This window comes from Falco punctatus (genome assembly GCF_963210335.1).
Source record: "Falco punctatus genome assembly, chromosome: 4".
Classification (NCBI taxonomy): domain Eukaryota; kingdom Metazoa; phylum Chordata; class Aves; order Falconiformes; family Falconidae; genus Falco; species Falco punctatus.
This window is the reverse complement of record NC_137583.1, coordinates 112,875,665-112,898,032: the sequence shown is the minus strand read 5'-3', so window position 1 is coordinate 112,898,032 and position 22,368 is coordinate 112,875,665. Positions and strand designations below refer to the sequence as shown.

The 22,368-nt window shown below is 54.2% G+C and overlaps 1 protein-coding gene across 3 annotated transcripts; it reads left to right on the top strand.

Moving 5' to 3' along the window:
* The first annotated feature begins 288 nt into the window (after nucleotides 1–288).
* On the top strand, nucleotides 289–8,918 carry LOC308063772 (uncharacterized protein). Of its 3 annotated transcripts, XM_080387157.1 has the most exons (9): nucleotides 289–1,962; nucleotides 2,357–2,442; nucleotides 2,876–2,964; nucleotides 3,080–3,197; nucleotides 3,588–3,720; nucleotides 4,164–4,292; nucleotides 4,600–4,745; nucleotides 5,037–5,162; nucleotides 5,686–8,918. In XM_080387157.1, exons 1-9 carry the CDS (start codon nucleotides 1,657–1,659, stop codon nucleotides 5,750–5,752), a joined length of 1,200 nt encoding a protein of 399 aa, XP_080243283.1. In that variant the 5' UTR covers nucleotides 289–1,656; the 3' UTR covers nucleotides 5,753–8,918. The 3 variants fall into 3 exon arrangements, with proteins under 3 accessions (XP_080243283.1, XP_080243282.1, XP_080243284.1); XM_080387156.1 differs by having other exon boundaries at nucleotides 1,870–3,197; XM_080387158.1 differs by lacking the exon at nucleotides 4,164–4,292 and having other exon boundaries at nucleotides 1,870–3,197.
* The last annotated feature ends 13,450 nt before the right edge of the window (nucleotides 8,919–22,368 follow it).

Genomic DNA, 22,368 nt, shown 5'->3' with positions numbered 1-22,368 from the left:
CCCTTCAGAGCTGCTCCACAGCCAGGAACGGGGTCAGGAGGTAGCGGGCTTGCGCCAGGGGACCCTTGCTGACAGGCAGGAGCCTTGCCTGCAGGCAGAGGAGCAGCGGCACGTTGGAGCACAGTTTTGGATGAGGAGCCACAAAGAGCATCCCCTTCCCTGAGCTGAGGACAAGCAGCAAGCACGATGGAGGTCTGCTGCACAGTGGCACTCAGCGTGGAGCTCAGCAGCTTATTCCGAACGCTCCTGCTTCTCTCCACCATGGGTAGGGGATTCTGGAGTTTCTTCCTGAGGGGTTGCCCTGGGGCTATCCACTGTCAAATGTTGCGACTGCTGGGCTGATGGGGTGGCTGGACAGGGCTGGGGGCTGCCAGAGGGTCCCGCTGGGCTTGGGGAATGATGTGGCAACCACGACTGCTGGGTCATGGTGCTGTGGCTGTCCTCAGCCCCGAAGATCCTGTGGGCACAGTGTGGTCCCTGGCGAGGGGGCCATCCAGAGTCAGGTTTCTCTGGGAGCTGATACCTCTTGGGGTTCTGGCTCTGGGATGAAAAGGGGTCCTGCGTCCTGGGGGCTGGGGTGTCCTAGAGCTCCCACAGGGCTCTGATGAGGTGGCTGGAAATGCCTGTGCTGTAAAACAGCCCTTTACCTTGAACTAGTCTCCTTTAGGAGAATCTCTGCTCCTTTCCATGGGATCCTCTTGTGCCACCAAGCTGGCAGATCATGTCCGAGGCTCTGGGGTAACCATGCTTTTCTGGGCGTTACATGGCCACAGCCCTGGTCCTGAATCCCTTCCCACATCCCCATTTCTGCCCCAGCCCTTCCCCAGGAGCAGAGTAAGGCTGGCAGTCTGAAACCGGGGCACAGCCCAGCTCTGCAGCCATTGCCAGGTGTTGGCCACCTGCACTGTCACCCCCTGGGTGAGGAGCTTGCCGAGAGGCTGTGAGCTGGCTGTCTCGGAGCATGACACTTCTTTCCTTTGCTTTCCAGAGGTTGTGGCTATCTGGGATGCTGTGTCCACATACATCCTGGGACAGCTGAAGCTGGGCAAGGTCTGTTGGGATCCTTGTCCCCTTTTTGCCCTGGAAAGTGTGGGCCCTGGGAGCAATCCCTCCCTAAGCATCATGGCAGCATGCTGAGACAAGCCTCTGTGTTCACCACTGCTTCTTGGTCAACCAGGAGAGAAACCATATTCAGATCTAGTCTGAGAAAGCATTTGGCACGTGATAGAGTTTCGCTCTTCCCTGTGGTCAGCATTTGTGTTGTTTTCCTGGGCAGGGGGTCCTGGTCACAGGACTCGGGACCTTTGCTACGGTCCAAGAGCGATTCCAAGGTGAAGAAGAGGTGTACGTGGTTCGAAGACCCATCTTCCAGCTGGACATTGCTGAATTATCTCTGCGGGAGCTTGTGTTCCCCACAGAGGTTATCCCTGGTGAGAAGGCAACAGCCACCCTTCTCTTCCCCCTGCCCTGTTTGGGACTGGGATGCATGCTCGCTGCACTTCAGAAAGGGTGCAGAGAAATGAGGATTTCAGTATTTCTCTGGAGAGAATTCCCTCCAAAGTTAGGCGGACAGCTTGAGCTCTTCCCAAACTAACCACTCCCCAAGAACCGTTTCCATAAACGACCTTTTCTCTGGCATTCTGTTTCGAATTTTACATGGAAATCCAGCCTGCTCTGCCAGTAACGATGTTCCTCCTCCTTGCAGATGATGTCAAGATTGAGCCGCTGAACTACAGATGGCTATCGCGAACCACTTCCTTCCCACAGCATGTGGTGCAGAGCTGTGTGCAAGAGACCATACTCTTGTACTCTTTCCAGCTGAGGAACAGGCAGCGCCTTGCCTTTGCCTTCAAGGACATTGGTGTTCTGTCCTTCACCGATGATGTTCTGTGCATGCGGTTCTATCGTGACTGTGTCACAGGGCTGGAGAGCAAGGCCAGCTGGATTGCGCTGCTCAACACTGTGAGTTGCTCAGGCTTTGAGGGTGATGCAGTGACTTTGGGAAGCCTCTTGAAGGGTGAGCAACCCGATGGCTGTTGGCCAGCCTGCACGTGGCAGGCCAGTCCGACACCTTTCCACGTGCTCACCTGCGCTGACTTCTCCATTGGAAAAGAAGTTTTATTCTGAGCTTCTGAGTTCTTGCCCTACAGAAAGGCTGGCAGTGTTACTGCGCAGTCTCAGTGTTTGCTGTGCAGCTTCTCCAGAGCAGAGCAAGGGCTCATGTTCACGGAGGAAGATTTGGAGAAGGGGTTAGGAGAAGTGGCTTCCTTTTGGAGCAGGAGGCAGGTTTGCTTCCTTTGGGAGCCAAGAGCAAAGTGCCTTGGAAACCTTCTAGCAGCTCTGTGTCACTTTACAGAGGCTGTGGATGCCCGGTGCAGCTGCCTCCGGTGGAGAGACCAGCACTTGGGGGATGCAGGCTGCTCCTGCCCACACCTTCCCCAGGTGAGTGCGTTTCCTCTGCAGCCCTCGACTGACCGAGCGGGCAGATTCCCAGCTCCTCAGGAGTGCGCCTTCCGGGGCTCGGCGTTGCACGTTGAGTCTGGGAGGGCGCCTGACCTGAAGGGGCTGGTTTCTCGTTAACTTACGATGAGTTGGGGTTACACGTGTGTTCTCCTGGAGTGGCCGGGCAGCGTCATTGCGTTTCTCATGCCCAGCCTGCCTGCCACTCCCATCAGAGAGAGCCATCTGCACACAGGGAGGACTTTAAGCTACATCGTCTGTGTTGGGGGGAGATTGCTAATAAAACCCATGTGTGGCCACATGGCCACGAGGAAAAGGGTTGCCATGCCTCACACGAGAGTCGTGAGGATTAGTGCTGGGAAGCTGCAGAGGGTAGGGGTCACCCTTCAAGCCTGTGTCATCATTTCCTGCCCAGGTTTCGCTTTACGGTGGTCAGCAGAGCAGTGGCCAAGGCTTTGTCCGCCTGGGCCAAGAAGGCTGCAGCTAAGTCCAGGCTCAGACAAGGTATGGGAACAGGTCTCCGCTGCCCAGCTGAGGCCCTGCCCCGCGCTGGGTGACCACAGCTCCATCAAAAGGCGCTCCCCAGGGGGCTGCTCTGCTGAGTTTCCTCCTTTGCCAGGTGCAGAGGCGCACCGTGGCAAGCTGCTGCAGAGACGGAGGAAGCTTTCCCTTCCTGCACTGCCAAGTCAGGGGCCAGGCACAAGACAGAAAGACTTGGGCAAGAAGACTTCTGAGAGGTGAGACCCTGGTGGGAAGGGATGAAAGGGATCCTGCACCCGTGGAGGAGAGACATCCCCTCCGGACACTCCAGCTGCAGGGACGTGGCAAGGTCCCTGACACGTGCCGCATGGTTCCTATGTGCTTGTTTCCCCTGTTGTGGGCCCCTCACTGGGGAAGGTGGTGGACGCTGTGTGCACCCCACGTCCCTGTGGTTCCCTTACGCAAGAGCTGAGGTGCAGTCGTCCCCCGTCCATCTGAGGGGGCTCAGGAAAGGCTCCCCCCTGCCAGCAGAAATGGCCCCACCTCCCGCGCTGCTTCTGCCAGCCTGGAAAGCTTTGGTACCAGGCAAAAGCGGGAGACCAAGCTGCCCCGTGCTCATGCCGACTGCTCCTGGTGCCTCTTTGCAGTGTTCTCCCCCCGTGTCCAGGCAGCTCCCCCAGGATGAAGGAGGCAGGCAAGGCAGGCAGGCAGGAGCCTGCTTCTCCAGCCAAGCCCACCTCTACACTCCCATCCTCAGACGACTGCCAGAGAGCGCTGCAGGTACGTGCCTTGCTGTAGCTACCGTGCTGCTGGGGACTCGGCAAAAGCCTCTTTGTGCAGAGAGCCAGCCTGAAAGGACTCCTTGACATGCACTGCTTGTCAGCTGTCTGTCACCTCCTTCAGATCTTCTTCATGAAAAGGAAGGTGTTGCACACCCTCCCCACATGCCGTTGCCCCCTGGGTTGTCACAAAACTCTTTCTCCTGGCGCAGGGGCTATGGGAGATGTCTAAGTCCTTAATCGGCTGTTCACAGGGGAGGTCTTTGGTCACAGCTGTGTTTGCCAGGAGCCTAGAATGACCCCACAGCCCCCGATCTGTTAGGGGCAAAGCCCTGCCAACTGACCAGCTGAGGCAAGGGGCGGCAACACGGGTCAGACTCAAAGGACACCCGTTCCAGGAGCTGAGGCTAATCGTGCCTTCTGCTGCCTTGCCATCCCCTCCAGGAGGTCTGGCAACTGTCTGCAGAGTGGGAGCAAGTGAGGCCCAAGTGGCAAGAGCATCTTGAGCAAGCAAAGGCAGAGTGGGCGGCGTGGGGAGCCTGGTCTGCGGGGAAGGACCGACAGCCGCCCCAGGTACGGGCAGCGATTGACACTGCTGAGAGCAGCAGCGATGCTTTCCTTCGGGGCACCCAGGGCGGCAGGTCTCCAGAGCAGGGGAGCAGGACAGACACCCAGCTGCAGGGCAGGGGTTTGCCTGCTCATGCTCGTAAGGGAGAGACTGGCAGCAGCATGCAAGCGGCAAAAGCAGCCGTGATGATGGGCACGTGGTGCTGGGTCTCCTGGCTGCCAGGTCCTGCTGCAGGCTCCTTTCAAGACGTCCTCTGGGAAACTTCACCGGTGGTTGCCATCTGCTTTGCTGAGAGTGTCTCCGCCTTGGCAGGCACTCAGCACTGGAGGCACATGGACTCCCCACCCTCCAGCCCAGCCCAGGAGAGAGGCAGTCAAGGAGAGGTGGAGAAAGGCTCCAACCCCTCTCCCAGCAGAGCAGAAGACAGCAGCAACCCCGCTGCAGAGACTCCAGCCCGAGTAAGTGTGTGCTGGCTCTCGCCGCAGCCTGGAGCAGCCACATAGCTGTGAGCCCACAGACATGTCCACATCCCACGTTCCTGCATCCTGGGGTTGCGTAGGACACCCTCTGGCGTCTCCTAACACGGGCATGACCTGGGTTACCCCACAGTTCACGGCCCAAACAAAGCTCATGACCGGCTGCAAGGGCGGGTACCCATGTGTCTTGGTGGGCACAGGGGCTGGACGAGGGGAGAGGCAGGTGGGGTCTGCAGCAGAGGCTGAGGAGACAATGTTTCCCTGTTGTTGCAGCCACCTTTCCCCACGAGCGGTCCAGGTCCTCAGAAGGCTGGAGCCGTACCTTGAGCGCAAGGAAATATTCAAGTACGTCGCTGAGAACAGGAGGCGGCTTCAAGAGCAGCAGAAGCAGCTCCCCTGGTAACAGTCTCCAAAGAGACCCCTCCACTGAGGCCAGCCCTGGGGGAAATGGGGGATTTCCCTGACGGCCCTCGTGAGACAGAAGCAGGTTCAGGAGGCTGGCCTTGGAGTGGACCTCCCTGACACCCAAGGGCCTGCCTGGACACCCAGAACCGGCTTTCCATGTGGGATGTAAAAGGCCTGGCAGAAGGCAGAGGGTCCCTCTGATGGCAGGCTCTCCCCGTTCCAAACCAGGGAGCATGTCCTTCCCAGGCAGAGTCTTGCCCCAAGACACCTATCCCCAAGTGGGGACACCAGCAGGGGACACTCCAGGTCTCGGCCCCAGGGGACTCAGCCCCAGGCTGGGCAGTTGCGCCTGGGCCCCTCTCATGGCCTTGGGCACAAGGCACCTCTCCTACTTCACGGGCACCTTGCGGCTTCATTGCAAGCACACCCCATCCCAGGTGGCCTGAGCTAAGCCTGCAGGAGTTCTCTGCCTTCCCCCTGTCCATACGGTCACACACTTCTCTTTCTTCCTCCCTAGCACCAGATGCTGGTACCGCAGCAGAGGGGAAGGTGCCGGGAGCAGCAGCTGTAGCAGTGGCTGTTAGCCAAGGGGCCGGGAGGCTTCTCACCTGCCAAGATCCACCTATAAATACAAAACCTGGAGTCCTGGGGTGGTTCCCAGATGGACTGACTGGCCTGTGCCCGGTGATGGATTGCTCTACAGGCATCATACACACCCCATGTGTGATCTCACATCTGCTGGTAGGGGCAGGAGGGAATAAAGTGCACCCACGCTCCCCAGCGTGAACGTTCTGGCACTTCCCAACACACAGGCAGCACAACAGGGGAGGCTCTCACCCTCTTCCCAGGAAAGCAGCAGAGCTGGTGCCTCCCTCATGTGTCTGCATGCTTGTGCATGCAGCGTGGGGAACCATCAGCAGGGCCACAAGTCTGTGTGTTTGCAGGGCTGTGAATGCACTGGCACCACAGCGGTGCAGTGGGTGGCTGGCACAGCCGGAGGGCTGTGGTGGGGGGACGTGGGCTCTGCAGGAAGGCAAGGAGGTAGGCTTGCCTCTTGCTCGTGCTGGGACAGGAGCCAGCTAATGGATCAGGATCATCAGGTAGACCAAGGTGGGTGCCGTGTTATCAGGTATCTGCTGAAGGTGCCTGCATCTGCGATGGCACCTGCATCTTCAATGGCATCTCCATCATCAATTGCATCCTGAAATTGCATGTCTCCAACCGTCCCCCATTGGCGGGCTGGGGACAGCATGTGCATGACAGCTGGGGATGTCCTGGAGGGTGGCACTTCCCTGGGCCCCAGGAGGGTCCCCTGGTGCTGCACTGCCCCATGACCATGTGCCCTGGGGCTGAGGGCTTGGCCATAAGCCTTGCGCAGGGGGACGGCGTGTTCTGGGGACTGTGCCTGGCACAGTGGGATTTTGCCTCTCATGCTGCAATACCAGGTTAGAGCTGCCCACTGCTGTCATGACTTCTCCCAGCCTTGGCTCACCCCATCACCCCAAACCTCCGCCAGGCCCGTGGGTGCACGCATCTTGCTTGCAGGTTGGGGCAAGGGTGTTTGTTACTTCCATGGCACTTCACACAATTTTTGGCATCACAGCGTGAAAGCATCAGCCAAGCAAGAGCTGTTTACCATATTAAGTATGTCTAATGAGGGCAGACGTGGTATGCACAGGTTTCTCTTTTTTTTCTTTCCGTTTCCATTTTCTCGCCACCCTCCCCACCCTCCCCAGCATCTTCAGATAAGAATATTACCATTCAAATAATCAAACCACTCTGGCCAGGCATCTTATGGACAAGATGCCTTTGTAAAAGGAGCCTCTTGGGGCACAGGAACTCTTCAGCCACGTTCCCCCAACCCAGCCCGCTGACTGCGGCATTTGGGGAAGCGTAACAGAATGCCATGTGCCCAAGCACAGGAGCTGTAGCTGAAGCATGTGAGTGAGGAACGGGAGGCAGAGGCAGACCCTGCTTGACATCCAGCTGCTGGGATCCTTCATTCCCAGGGTGGCATTGGGTGCTGCCAGCTCCTGTGGCCGGGCCCTGCAGCCAGCTCAGCCGGGAGGGAACTTTGCACCTACGCCTGTCAGATGCCAGCTGGAGGAACAGCGCTAAAGGAGACTTGGACCCAAGCTGACTTTGTCCTGGGCAGCGAGGTTGTGGTAAGACAAGGAGATCCAGCACTGCACTGGTAGCTGGTGCCAGGGAAATGGTGCTGGAGCCCCAGTGGTCCTGCTGTGGCAGGGGCAAAACTGGCCGCTCCTAGCAGGGCAAGGTCAAGGTGAGATGCCCTGAGCAGGGCAGGGACAAAAGTCAATGCCCCCCACATGGGGCAGAAGCAAAGCTCGCCACCCATATTTGAGCAGTGGCATAGAGAGCCCCCTGAGCAGGGCAGGAGTCAATCCAGGTCCCCTGTGTGGACAAGGGGCAAAAGCTGCCTCCCCAGGGCTGGGAGGAGAAACACCAGCCATCCCCAGAGGCACGAGATGAACAAAAGCCACCCAAGCAAGGCCGTGGCCCAACCTGGAGGTCCCAAGCAGAGGGTGTATCTTGGGGGGGGGGGGGGGGGGGGGGAGCAGATGAAATTCATCAGCAGTGAACCTGTCATAGCCCAGGTGCTTTGCTACATGAGTGTCATGGGCTTGACATCCTGAACAGTGGGCCAGCGAAAGCCAGCTGGGCTGAGCTGCCCTTTGGAATAACTGGGCTCCCTCTCCGGCTCCTTGCTTGGCTACCTCTTGCCAAGCATTTATCATTGATCCTCTTCTTGCATCCTCACTCAAGGGTAAGTTGGATTTGACTTTTGGGAGAGATCCTAGAGGAGGTAGATCGGGCATAAAAGTGTAGGTTGGTCTCTACCTCCCAAGCTGTAGGCTGAGCTCTTCCACATTTATACGCTGGCCAGAAGGTCACTATGGGTAGAGTTGTGTTTGGTAATTTTTATTTCTTTGCCGTAGCCTAGGCTAGGTAAGCTGGGAGGTGGCAGTCCGAGGTGTTGAGCTCACCCTAGACTGAGCAGAAGCCCACCTTAGATGGTGGGGGAGGAAGGGAGACTGAACAAGGAGCCTGTGCTCACAAGTGCACAAACTTGTGTGCTGGCCCCATCCCTTCCCCTTGGACAGGAAATTCAGCTCCCTCTCAAAATATAGCTTGGGGTGGGAATGGTGGGGACTGGAGACCATTGGGATAGGAAACCATCATGGGGCTGAGAAACCATCGCTGTGATGGGAAACCATGGAGGGGATGGGAAATCAGCATGGAGGACAAGGAATCATCAGCAGGATGGGGAATCATTGGGGTGGGAAGTTGGTATGGCATGAAAAGTCACAGGCTGCTGCGTGCTGCACATCCCTGCCCAACTGTCGTGATCCCTCAGGCTTGCCACCTGCTACCCAGAGCAGGGAATCCAATTCACCGGTTACGGAACCGGGTGGTGCAAACCAACACTGGGACTCACCCTGTGATGAACATGATTGCTTTCATAAACACCATAAATCAATACCCACCAGCAAACCACTACCCCTATTAAATAGAATGGAGACAGCGATCATACATTGATCACCCTTGATTTTGTCCTTTGGGCTGTGTTCCCTTTGAGACGCAGGGTGTGAGCGAGGCAGGACTCTGAGGTATGCACAGGAGGGATCGAGAGCCTCAGAAAGGAGAAACTCCCCAGCCTGCACTCGGTCCTGCTCTCTCCTATGGTTTCCATGGCAGTTTCCCTTCTTCAGCACAATTCTTCTTTCTCGCTTTTTCCAAACAACAGCGTGAACCTCACACCCAGCCCTCTGTTGTGTGCAGGCAGGAGAGATATACCGTAGAGGGCATCCTGCCCCATCCTCCTCTGTGAGCTTGGCGCCAGGACACCACGTAAGGCCACGTTGCCCACCCTGGACCTGGCAGAGGCTCTGTCTGCTACTGCACAGCCAAGGGAGGCAGCGCCTGCAGCGGGTGAGGGGGCTGCCGCACCTCAAAGACACAGGGAACGCAACCACTGGTGTCCTTTGGCAGAAGGTATTGCTGGCTGAGGCCATGAAGCGGGGTGTTGCAGGCCAGGGGCCCGTGGCACGCAGCCGCCCCTCACCCTGCTGGGAGCCGGCACAAAGCCCTGTCAGCCTTGCACTGGTGGTGGAGCAGTGGCAGCAGCTGGAAGCACTAGAGGCTGAGCTGCAGGAACTCTGGCTTCGCACCCAAGAGCAGCATGACTACACTGCTGCTATAACCTGGCAGCTGAAAGCGGCTTTGGAGAAGCAGAGGCAGCTCCTGTTGGAGCGGCTGCAATACGAGTGGGAGCAGCAATGGGCTAAAAAGGTGCGGCGGTTACAGGAGCTAAACCTTTAGCAGCAGGTGGCTGAGACCTGCCAGCTGCTGCACTGTAAGGAGGCTACGCTCCGCAAGGGATGGGAGCTGCTGTGGCAGCAGTGTGCCACTACCATTCGCCAGCCGCAGGACCTGCAGCCACAGTGTGCCGACAAGAGGGTGACGACCAGCAGGAGCGGCAGGGGAGCCTGAAGCAAGCTCCGGCACGTACCCAGCAAGGTACACAGGGAGATGGACATCTCCCAGCCCACCCGCACCCACTGCCTCCAGAACCAGCTGCAGCAGGCGAGACTCTACTATCCAAGCAACCATCTGTCTTTTTACCTGGCTGGAAGCGGCCGAGCGCGAGCTGAAAGCCATGAGGGACAGGGCAGAAAGGAGTCAACAGCTGGAGAGGGAACATGAGGAGACAAAGCTGGCCCACAGGGAGCACAGAGAATCCCTGCGGGCATTCCCTGCCCATCTGAAGGAACTCAGTGATCGGTTTGAGAATCTAAAGAAACGCCGCCAGCAGCTGTTTCAGGAACTGCAATGGCTGGAAGGAGAAAGATCCAACAGCACCGTTTCCAAGCCGCAGCAGGCTAACCTGGGAGCAGACAAGGAGTCCGTCCTGCTGGAGGCTAAGAGAAAACAACCGGCAGAGCTTCGAGCATTCATCGCTCGTTACAGCTATGATCCTTTCGATGGTCCCAACGAGCAGCCTGAGCTGGAGCTTCCGCTAGTTGCTGGACAATACGTTTACGTCTTTGGAGACGTGGATGGAGACGGTTGGTACGTGGGAGAGCTGACCGACGGCACAAGGGGATTGATCCCCTCTAATCTCGTTGAGGAAGTTCCAGGTGACGGGCGACCTGATGACACCACAGTCTCCCCAGAGACAAGTGGCAGGGCATAGATGACGTCTGTCCTGTCTTCTCATAGAGCTTCTCATTAAACCTCTTTTAATGACCTCTCTGTGTAATCTCACTCCCTGTCCTGTTTGCCTGTGAGCTGAAGGGACTCTGTGCCTGCTATGGGGGACGTGGCGGGGGTGGACTGAGTGCCAGCTACTGGAGTCAACCCGAGGCCGTAGGCAGCTCTGGCTTGTGGTGCCAGCTACTGGTGTGCGTCCCAGTGCAGCCAGTGGAGTGAGGGGGGGTCCGAGTGCAGCTACTGGAGCCAGTGGGGATCTCAGCCATCAGGCACTAGGGGTGGGATTGGTGTGCGTCCTGAGAAACCACAGGGTATTTGCACTACAGTAGCATGTGCAGTAAAGAAAACTCGTCTTGCAGTTTGATCCAACACTGCATCTGCAAACAAAACGAGGCGGAGGCATGAGGAACAGGGATGGAAACCTCACCTGCCACACCAAAGTTACGCCACGGAAACTCTTCCCTTTTTGTCACCTTCCTCGGGTTTGGTAAATCTTTTGCTGAGTCTGAAGCAAAGGCCCATTGCCTCTTCCTGTTTCTAACGGCTAACGTCTGGCTTTCACAGGCTGCTTTGTTGTGCGGCACCGCTTACACCCTAGAGTTGCCTTCATGAATGCATCCTTGTACTAGGAAAGGAAAATTGCCTGCCATGCCAGTCATACCACTGTACTACCCGCAGGGCAACAGACCGCCCTGCTTGTAAGAGGATTTAATACAGTAAATAATCCTCAAGTATCTGGGTGTTTTAACAGTTTAATCACGTGCTTGCAGTCTGACTGCTGACACAATCTAACAAGAAAAAATATTAAGGGGGCTAAATCTGTGTTTCAAAAAAAAAGTGGGGTTTCTCTTTCCTTTCCTGAGAAAACTTGCTCCCTCTACGTTTCTGCCCTGTCATTTCATCTAGCAGCTTCGAAGAAGGGTTTCCCGGCCAGCTATTTGGATGTCATGGTGAGCTCTGAGATGTTTGAGTTTGTTCCTTTCAAGCCGCCAGAACTTGGAGTCCTGTGGCTACAACAGCATCTCTGCTGCTGTACAAAACCAGGGCCCTGGCCAGGTCCTCACGATAACGCACTTGATGGGCAAGGTGAACACGTTATTTTACACAGCTTCAGAAATCTCACTGCATTGTTGCCTGCAAAAAGCCACTTTCCTTTTGGCATTTGAGACACCTTTGAACACTGACCATAGAGCCCTGTGGCAACCTCTAGGCCTGGGGGAAACCTGCATTAGGGAGGAAATTCCTTAAGAGGAAACTCCCCTTAAGCTTTGAGTGTTGTTCTGTAGAAGGAAGAGAGTTGCCTTATTGCCCCAGGATGGGGTAGGGGAGCCCGGAGGCAGCGGTGCCTGAGCCTGGGACAGGGTTCTCCAGCCTGGAGGCCAAAGCTGTTGGTGGGACTCTTCCCTCCAGCCTCCTGCCTGGTCCCTGCAGGGGGCAGGGTACCCGTGCTGGGGCAGCAAACACTGCTGTAAAGCCTAAAGATGTCCCCAGGAGCTGCTCCCAGCTCTACCTGGGAGCTGCTGCTGTCAGATTCACCCACTAGCAAGCAGTTCCTGGTGCAGGAGTGATAACTGCATGGAGGAGAACAAGTCTGGGTGTCTAATACCAAGGTCTCCAACATCAGCTGAGCCGTGTTTATTTTAATGGTTTGGGTTTTTTTTTCTCCCCAGGAGTTTCCATAGTATCCCAAAGCCATTTTCTGTCAGAAAAGGTGCAGGCTTGTGCACGAGACAGCCGTTTCTCTGTGTTGTAACTGGGAACAAAGGCAGCTTTTCTTCTCATTCCAGCTCGAAAGGGAGCACAGACCGTCAGCCCCAGGGAGGCAGCCCTGCTCCCTCGTCCTGGCTGTGGGTGTGAGCCCTTGCCCGCTCCACCTCTGGAGGAAAGGCACTGAAGAAGAGCAGCCTGTGAGGGACCTCCCAGAGCCGGCTGGGGAGAGGGCTGGTCACCCCGCGGCCCACGGCGACTGCCGGGAGCAGCTCGGCGTGGCCAGTGGCCTCTGAGCACGGGCCTGCGGGCCTTCCCTGCGTTGCTGTAGGCGGGCACCGGAGCGTCCCCAGGCCTGGGCGCCCTGTGTGGGAGCCATGCCTGGGGACAAGGCCCCGGGCGGTGGCACCCAGAGCTGCTGCACGCACACAGGACTGAGCTCTGCAGAGGCTGCTGGCACCGGGGGGATGTGGGAGGTGCGGGCTCGGGCCTGCTGGGGCCTCTGTGAGGGGCAAGCAGGGGCTGCCCCACGCCGGGCACAGCCGGTTCCAGCCAGTCCCTGCTAGGTGTGGGTGTGAGCGTCTCCACAGCAACCGCAAGGGCTTTGTGATGCAGGCGGCGCACCATGCCCAGAGGTCATTGTGATACGGGTCCCCATGGTGACCCCGCGGGTATTTAAGGAGCCAGAGCCCTGGGGTGCCCACTCCCAGGAGAGCCACTCCCTCAGGAGGCAGCATCTCCCCTGGGTGACCATGGTCGGTCGTCGGCAGACGCCGCCGAAGATGCCCACGCATGAGGAGGCAAACGCCCCCCCCCAGCCCAACAGCAGGCTGCCGGGCCTGCAGAACCAGCGCCAGGTGAGGGACGGGGCAGGAGGGGGACGCCTGTGGTGGGACAGGGCCACGCGGAGCTGCCTTAGTGCCGGGGCCGGGCTTGCCGCCACTGTGAGGGCCGCTGTGCCAAGGCAGCCGCCTCCAGTCCTTGACTTCTCCTCCTCCTGCCCTCAGATGGGCCACAGGCAGCCGCTGGCAGCGCCGCAGGACAGCCAGGGACAGGCTTCGTCCCCCCATGGGAACAGGCTGCGAGGGCTCCCCTGCCCACAGAGCTCGCAGGCCGCTGGGAGCCGACGCGCACAGGTAGGGAGCCCGAGGGAGGCCGGGACAAACGTCTTCCCGAGTCCAGGAGCTGCCGACAGGCAGGCGGGAGCTGCAGGAGGGGACGGGAGGGCCCGGTCACATAGCAAACTGAGCCCCACAAGCCGTGCCTGCAGGCTGCCCGGGCATGTCGGGGATGCTCCCAGGAGTCACTGTGGGCCATGGCCGGACCAGTGCGCTCCCCAGCCAGCTCTGGGAGCCGAGCGGCAACTCCCTGTGGGGCCGAGTGCTGCCCTGGGGGCTGGCAGGGGAGCTGGCACAGGGGCTTTTCCAGCTGGGACACGGGGCACGGGCAAAGGGCCACAGTCATGCAGCCTCTCTCCTCGCCTTCTCTTGCAGACGGACAGCCCAGCATGCAGGGTGGCAATGCCCTCCGTCAGGGTGAGGCGCGAGGAGACAGCCCGTCTGCCAGCAAGGCAGGCAGCAGCACCACAGAAGGTGCACGCAGCTCGGGCACCAGGAGCTGCCAGAAGTTGCTGCAAGCTCCCGCCTCTGCCAGCAGCAGCCTCTGCAGCTTCTGGCCAGGGCAGGGAAAAGGCCAGCAGCACTGCAACCAGCAGACTCCGACAGCTTGTCCCATCTACTCGGGGCATCCCTGGTGAGCAGGGGAAAGCCACCAGTGCGCAGAGCAGGACGCATGCCCCACACAGCCCTGCAGCCAATGCCGCAGCTGGGAAGGAGACAAAGAGGTGCCTTTTGAGGAAGGACCTGGACAAGGTTTTCACTGGGAGCCAACGACCCAGCCAGCAGACAGTGGCACAGTGCCATCGGGAACACAGGCTGGGTGCGACGAAGATGGCAAGAACAGAGGAGGTCCGGGCGGCCCACAGTGGCAAGGCCTCTGCAGCTCTTCCCGTGCGTGACGCACGTAAAAGCACCAGTGCTGCTGGCAGACTTTCTGTGCCAGTTTCCCTGGGCAGGAGGGATGTGGCTTCAGGGCACCAGGGACAAGTGGCAGAGCGCCACCCCAAAACACAGCCGTCTCTCATAAAGACCAAGTGCAACGGCAAATCGCTGTTGGAGCACCAAGAGGCTCTTAAGGAGCATGTGGCCATGCCGTCAGTGAAGACGGAGGATCAGATGGCCACCATCACCACAGCCAGCAGACACCAACAGCTTGACTCATCTACTCGGGGCATCCCTGGTGAGCAGGGGAAAGCCGCCAGTGGGCAGAGCTGGAGCCATGCCCCACACAGCCCTGCAGCCAATGCCACAGCTGTCTCCCAGCCCACCCGCACCCACTGCCTCCAGAACCAGCTGCAGCAGGAGATGGCACTGTCCACCCAACCCATCCTGCAGCGGTTCAAGCGCGAGCTGCCTGCCTCCCCCTGCACGGCCCAGCCTGAGGGCTCTCCTGGCCACCAGGGCCATCAGGGGACGCAGAGCTCCTGCTCCTCTGGCAGAAACAGGCCCCACACCTTGGCGGCCCTGCAGGAAAGACCAACAGAAAGCCACAGTGCTGGGCCACAAGCAACGTGCCAGGCTGTGAGAGGTGCTCAGCTCCGGCTGATGGAGCGGGAGGACTTGATGCTGCCTGGCAGCGCATGCAGCCATCTGCTGGAGCAGAGCAGACGCCTGCAGCGTCTTCTGAAAGACCTGGAGAGGACACAGAGTTCCTCAGAGATGGAGAGCCGCCTCCTGGAAAAGGACGGTTCTCCAAGAGCATGCAAGGAGGCAGGGAGACTGCAGCAGAAGAATGCTCAACTAGCTGCCCTCACCTTGCGGCTGGGAGAGCGAGCCAGGCAGCTGCAGGTGACCATCGATCGCCTGGTCAATGCTCGCGTGCCACTGCCCATCCAGCGCTCCGCTGAGCAACTGTTCCCACCATTGCTTCCTCAGCCGAGGGGTGGAGAAATGGGAGAGCCCACCAGAGCTCTGCTGGCACGAGACAAGTGGCACGACTTGGCACAGAAGGCAGCTGAGGGGCTGGAGGCCCGAGCGGCCGCAGATGAAGAAGGATCCTCCGATGTGAGCACCCCCGGGCAAGCTGGTGAGGAGTTGCAGGTGCAGCTCGCCAAGGTGACAAATGAAAACACCCACCTGGCTGAAGAAAACGCTCGCCTGCATGGGCAGATGGCTTTGACAGAACAGGTTCAGGCTGAAAATGCCAACCTGAAAATGCAGCTAGTGCGACTGGCAGAGGAGCGAGACTCTGCCATCCAAGCAACCATCTATCTTTTTACCCGGCTGGAAGTGGCCGAGCGCGAGCTGAAAGCCATGAGGGACAGGGCAGAAAGGAGTCAACAGCTGGAGAGGGAACATGAGGAGACAAAGCTGGCCCACAGGGAGCACAGAGAATCCCTGCGGGCATTCCCTGCCCATCTGAAGGAACTCAGTGATCGGTTTAAGAAGCTAAAGAAATACTGCCAGCAGCTGTTTCAGAAACTGGGACGGCCGGAAGGAGAAAGATCCAACAGCACCGTTTCCAAGCCGCAGCAGGCTAACCTGGGAGCAGACAAGGAGTCCGTCCTGCTGGAGGCTATGAGAAAACAATCGGCAGAGCTTCGAGCATTCATCGCTCGTTACAGCTATGATCCTTTCGATGGTCCCAATGAGCGGCCTGAGCTGGAGCTTCCGCTAGTTGCTGGACAATACCTTTATTCTTTGGAGACGTGGATGGAGACGGTCAGACAAAGCGGCGATTAAAACACACTTCTAGTCCTGTCTTAGTTTTTAAATTAGCTGGCTTTTGTGGGTTTGCATCTGTGGATATGTGGCTAGCTGAAAAAGTTCACATAGACATAGTCCAGCGGGCTGGACAAAAATGCACATCGCTCTCAGCTTATCTGAAGTAAAGCAAAAATACACTATCCTTGGCTGTTCTTGTTACACAATAATAGGAAGATTGCGGTGGGAAAAGTATGTTGCAGGTGGGAAGAAGAGAAACTAGGGGCGGGCTTGGTACTTAGGCAACTAACCAATAATGAGCTTAACTTTTGTAATATGTATGAGCTAATTATAACAAGGCATAAAAGGTGACTGTAAGGGACAATAAACGAAGTCTGCCGATCACTCATATTGAGTGACTGTGTCCTCCCTCCGTCGCAACATGCATCAGAGTTTCTGATAAAGTGAAATGCTGTCAGAGGGAAAAAGGAGCACGCATAGGGGAAACAACTTCCATCATCTCCCTTACATTCCCAGGAAACAAATCCCTTACATTCCCAGGAAACAAATGCATCTCTGTGTGAGGGAACAAAAGAATAAGATGCTTGTCCCCGTTCATCTCTAGTACAAAGGAGACCCCTCTCTCTTAAAGATGGTCCATCATGCTGAAAGGAGAGGGAGAGGACACCAGGCTGACCCTTGTGTCATTGCATTGTATCTGATGTTGCAAAGCTTCTGGTGGGTGGCAACAAGGGCCGAGATCAGTGGCTGTGACTTACATATGAGTAGTAGTGTTACCAAAATCTCAGAATAAAGAACTTACCAACACCAATGTGATGTAGATAAGCAGACACTTCTTTATTGATGGCCAGGTGCGTGAGTCCTCTCATGATCCACGCACACCAAGTTTCAAAATCATACACCTTATATAGAATGTATTAGTACATATTCATTAAGTATTCATGCATAAACATAGTATTTCCCAAAAATCATTAACATACTCTCCTCCCATATCTGATTCTGTGCAGTAAAGGTTAGAAAGGTCTGGAAATGGGTCTGAGGTATTATTCGGGTAGGTGGTACATGAGTCAGTGGTCATGATCTGCCCCTGTCGGAATTACCTTTCACTTAAGGTAACTGTTTCTTGGCAGGTAATTATGAGTTGCTTCACTTGACTCTCCTCAGTTTCCCATTAATTCTACATTTTGACATTTTAGTACATTCTCCTAGGTTACATATAAACAATCATCTTGAATCTTAAGTCTGTTATCTAAAACATTCCTACTAGGTGATTCTGACCAATTCCTTCGGCCTTGTTACGGGGTTATACAGGGGATTTCATAGCAGCTGTTGCTGTACAAATACAAGTTTCATTAAAATATTTCTTATAACTCTGTATTCCTATTAAAATAACTCTATATTCCTAATCAAATGTGGTTAGTTAATTCGAACTATTAACAGATATGTAAAAGTAGTACATCCTTTTGTAGGCTAAACGGGGAAAATGGAATCTTAAAACTGCTTAGTGCCAAAGCCTGTAGCCATGAAAGATGGAGAATCTTCTGGCAGATGTGGCTCGAAGGGATGGGGCTCTGATGGTGACTTTGTCCTTTTGCCACAACATCAGTGCTTGGAGTCTCTTTCCTACTCAGCTGGAGCGTGGCACTTGATGACGTAGACTTTTCCTGTGTCTCATGCCTGTACCTGTGTGTCCAAGAGACAAAACAGAAACGTGGAAGTTTCAGGGTGGAATCTGTTCATTGCTAAAATATTCAGGAAAAGTACCAATAGGGATGTGCAGAATGCTAGTCATAGGCCACTGCTGGCACAGTTTGATCATCGTATATGATCGTGATGGCTCATGAAGATGAAGCCAACTATGTGTGACACTGTTCTCTGGTGGTGTTGCCCTGAGAAATCCTGTAGGTTGGTGCTTTGTGTATGTACAGGAGACAAAAGTCCAGTGTTTGCTGCAAATGTGTTTGGCATGCCGGTGTTGACTGTATTTGCATGTGCAGCTTCCACGTTTTATTTTGCCCTCCTGTGAGGTTGGCCACGCATGTTGCAGTAGTGCACCTGTGCCAGGTACAGGGTACCCCCTCTGTGTGCTCTGCTCTCTCCTGCTCGTCCCTATGTGACCTTGCCACACTTCTCCATCTTTGAATACCTTTTCACCGAGGGTGGGTTTGGTGCGTGGGGTTTGGCACCCCTCTGCTCGGTGTGTGGTTTCCTGGAGCCCCTCTTCCTCAGCACCCACCACAACGCTGCCTCGCGTGTTTCGCCAGCACTGTGGGGGGCTCTGGGGGATGGGGGCTCTTGCGGGCCACTTTCGCTTTATTTTTTGCCACTTTGTTCCCGCAGCCCCAGCCCGCTGGGTGGGCTCCGGCCAGGCTCCGTGGCACTGTGGTGGGTGAGGCTCCCGCTGACTCTGCCTAGCTCGGCTCTGCCCCTGCCCGGGCCCTCGGGGTGCTGCCTGCCTGGAACTCCTTCTGCTAGGGGAGGAGTGCCAGCGGCAAACAGAAGTACCCTCCCCTGAGTCTCATTCCCATTGTTAAGCAATTCTGCACAATCAGCCACTCCCAGAGATGGCACTGGGCTTAGGGCAGAACCTCTCTCCCTGGCTATTTCGATTTCATGGAAGGGATGCTCAGATCACTCACACAGTCCAGCTGATGTAGAACCACACGTGCGGTATAATAAAGTATTGTTTAGTCCTCCTCCACATTCACGGTACCACACAGACACCTTGAAATGTTATGCATCCATAGCACATATTTTCCGGTACCTTTTTTTAACAAAAGGTTATGTTGTGACCACACAGATAAAGAGAGCCTTGTCTAAGCAGTTACAGGTCTGTGGGAAGGGTGTGCATGTAAAGTGCTCGGCTGGAAGGTTCAGTTTTCATGCTTTATGGACCTATTGTGAGGTCAGTTAAAAAGTGAGCTGTGTGAATTTTTATATAGACATGCAATAGTCCACAATCCAAGCATGTATATTATTCTTTCTGGTTCAGTGCTGAGAATGTGAAAAGTACTGTGGATCCCAAGGAAGAAAATCAAACCTTCTGTTTCCTCCTGTGGCGGTGTATAGCAAAAGGATTAGGGGAGGCAGGACAACACATTGCTCGATATCAGAAACTCATATCTATGGTTCTCATTTAATCTTTCAGGCGTGCAGGTGAAGGTTTTGTTGACAGTAGAGTGTAGCTTCCAGAAGAACTGGGAGTATAAGTTATACTGGGTTTGAAGATAAAGCTTGCATTAGCTTTGGCTATTACAGTGACGGGGAGATGCAGATTTGGGATTAATGAAATGTGAAAACAGCAGGGGAGAGAGAAGTATGAGACACTAGATACTATCATAATTATTGCTCTTTTTTAATAAGAGCTACGGATGCTTATCATCTCAGTAAATAAGGTTGCATCAGGTGCCTGAATTTAGGCACCCAAGTTTGAAATATGCTACCTTCCTGGCTTGCTGTCAAGGTCACAACAGCTCTGGGACAGATCTGGAAACAGAACCCGGGAGTTCTAACCCCTTAGCCTCCTGCCTCAGGCAGGCAGGAAAGGAACCACCACAGGGCTATAACTTCAGGAAAAAGAACTACCATAATGAAGGTTGTGCAGGAGCCAACTCAGATGCCTGGAAGGGAGAAGCACAGAGCTAAAACTTCAAAGATGAAGGACCTCATTGAACCTGAAGTGCCTCATTAAGTGCAATACAGCTTGTGTGTGCACAGTGGCAGATTTTTCAGAAGATATATGTGCAAAGCTCAGACTGAGAAGGGTTGGAGAAATGGGGGGAATCACTGCCCCTTCTAGAAATACTGAAGTTAAGTATCATTGTATGTAAGGAAAATAATTGAATTATTTTATGCTTAGTAGGTAGTAAGTAACACGCATGGTCCATTTTAGAACAGTCTGGACACGTGGAATTGCTTGTGTGTAAGGAAAAAAAGTTGTCTGCTGTTGATTCTGAAATGCCAAATGCTTGCTCTGTGCCTTCGTTTTTCCACAGATGAATCAAGGGGAATAAGTTGATCTATCTGAATCTTTGTGCACAGAACTGTAAGGCAGCAAATACCCATGAGGTTAAACACTGTGAAGTAAAGACAAAAGCAGAAAAGATACAAGAAATTGATTTGGAAATTCAACTATGTATTGAAATATTCAAGAATATTGAATAGCAGAATGTTTTTATGAGGTTCTTAGTACTACAGGGCACTGCTCCTAAAGCATGGGGGGTTTTTTTTGACATTACTTCCATGCACATTGGAAATTATACTAATATTTGCCCATGTTTGCTTCTTCCCTGGCTTCCCACCCTACTACTGGAAGCTGAGAAAGGACTGTTTGCCAAGTGTTGCATGAACTTCAGATGATGGTTGCTATTTCTGTGCAAAGAAGCATCACGAATGAAATCAATGGCATGCTGCCTATAGGAAAAAAGAAGAGAAAGGGGTCTGGAGAAGGACATCTGCTTGAAGTGCTGACCTCTTAGGAAGAGAGTGACTGAGTGTTACTACTATAGTGTTGAGATGTCAAGATACGAAAGTAGGAAGTGCACTGTTTCTTTTAAAGGGTCTCAGCCATGCATGCTACTTGATTTATCTTCCTGCGTGGTCCTACCCTTGATAGCATTTAGCCTTGTAGGGACCATTTTTCTTATATTATTCAGATTAAGCTGGCAAGGTTTGAGCAAATGATGCACACCGGATTTCCGGGGACTTGTTTGAGAATGATTTGCAACCAGACTACTCTGCTGAAGAGCTGTCAGCCTGCTTTTAACCTTTAACTGGACACTGAAGTCCAGTTCCATGTTGGCTGTCAAGTATTTTCTTGTGATATATGTTTGCTGCTTTTAAACCCACAGAATCTTTGCTGGACAAGTTCCGTTGTAATCTCCCCTCAATGTCTTGTTGTTGCTTCACTAGAAATTTTAAACATTTCTGTAGTTTGGTTTCATCTTTTGCATAGGAGCTGGTATTTGGCCAGCTGTCTCAGTGAGGGATGTGACTAAGGAATTGGGGAGGGCATGGAAATGTCACCAGTTTGGGTCCTCCAAGAGGCACCATGGAGACGGTATTTTTGACAAGTCCTGCCTGTGGCATGCTACCGATTTATTTTTCAGTAAGCGTGGCCTTGGCAGGTGCTGATGGCAGCAGAACAAATTTAGAATAAGTTGTGATAAAGGGAGTTCTCTTGGGAAGTGGAAAAAAGTGATAAATATTTTAAAACTGTTTGATCACAGGAAGAGTGAAGATGTGCTTGTTGGAGCATTCAGGATCTGTCCTCTTAATGCATTGGCTGTTGTAAGACAATCTGGGGTCATGGTGAAAACATAAGATGATTTCTGTTCAGTGTTTTTTTCAGTGTTTTTCTCTCCAAGGATAGAAATTTGCCTGTTCCAAGGACTTAAATTACCCAGTATTTGGGTCCCTGCGTCCTGAAGGGACAGTCACCCTTTCTTCTAAATGCAATGAATCAGGAGCCCTGATTTCAGGTACCCTCTCGGCTGATGTGTGTTTGAAGCTGGTGTCTCTATTTCATCCTTATTTCTGGGTCTTTATGCAGTGAAATAACCTTCTGCTCACTCATTTTTTTTTCAGTGTCTGCTTCCAGTCATGATTTCAGTCCTTGATTTCAAAAGTAACTAGATGGCTTTTTCGAGCCTAGCCTGCAGCTTTAAACTGAGGGGTCCAAACTGGGAGTGAGCTAGGAGAAAATCAGAGTAGTGATGGCAAACAGCATAGGATATGTGAACCTGGTAGTTTCTCTTTTCTGTCCATTAGTGTAATTTTGTGGTAGACTGGAGAGGTGGCTACTGTGATCTGTAGATCTTTGTTCTGAAGGAGTTGTGTGATGCTGGTGTTCCTGTCCTTGAATTTTTTCAAGAGCAGACCTGATAAGAGATAAAGCATGCAACTATTCTGTTTACATTATTTTTTTTTGTTTTAAATATGCTTATTACAGCTGTAACTGACTGCAGCTAGAGTCTCTCCTGTGTTAACATTTTTGACATAGACGTGCTCTTTTCCTGGGTGGGGCTGATAAGGGAGTTTTCTAACATAGGTACTCAGTGAGATAGTGGTAGGTGGACTGGACTGTTGTGTGTGAGCAATACTTTCGTTTGATAGCAGTCTTGGGGAATGTTCTGCAGCACATGGGCTTCCTAAATTACTGGGGGTGTGTGGGGGGGGTGTGAGTGTGTGTGGGGAGGGGCACGCAGGGGCATCCCGCTAGCCTTGATAAGGATGATGTGCTGCTCTGCAGCTCCATTACATGCCGCTGGCTACTGAGATTTTAGCTGTACAGTGGGGGGAAAGGCTGCTCTTTGATTCTGACAGGAATTAATCCAGTGAAACAGAGCCCTATTGATGCTCCTTCAGCAGATCATAAGAACTCAGGACGGACATTTGGAACATAGTATGAACTACAGGATGTTATCCTGTAGACATAAACATCATTTTGAAATGATCACTGACTCACCAATGCAGTG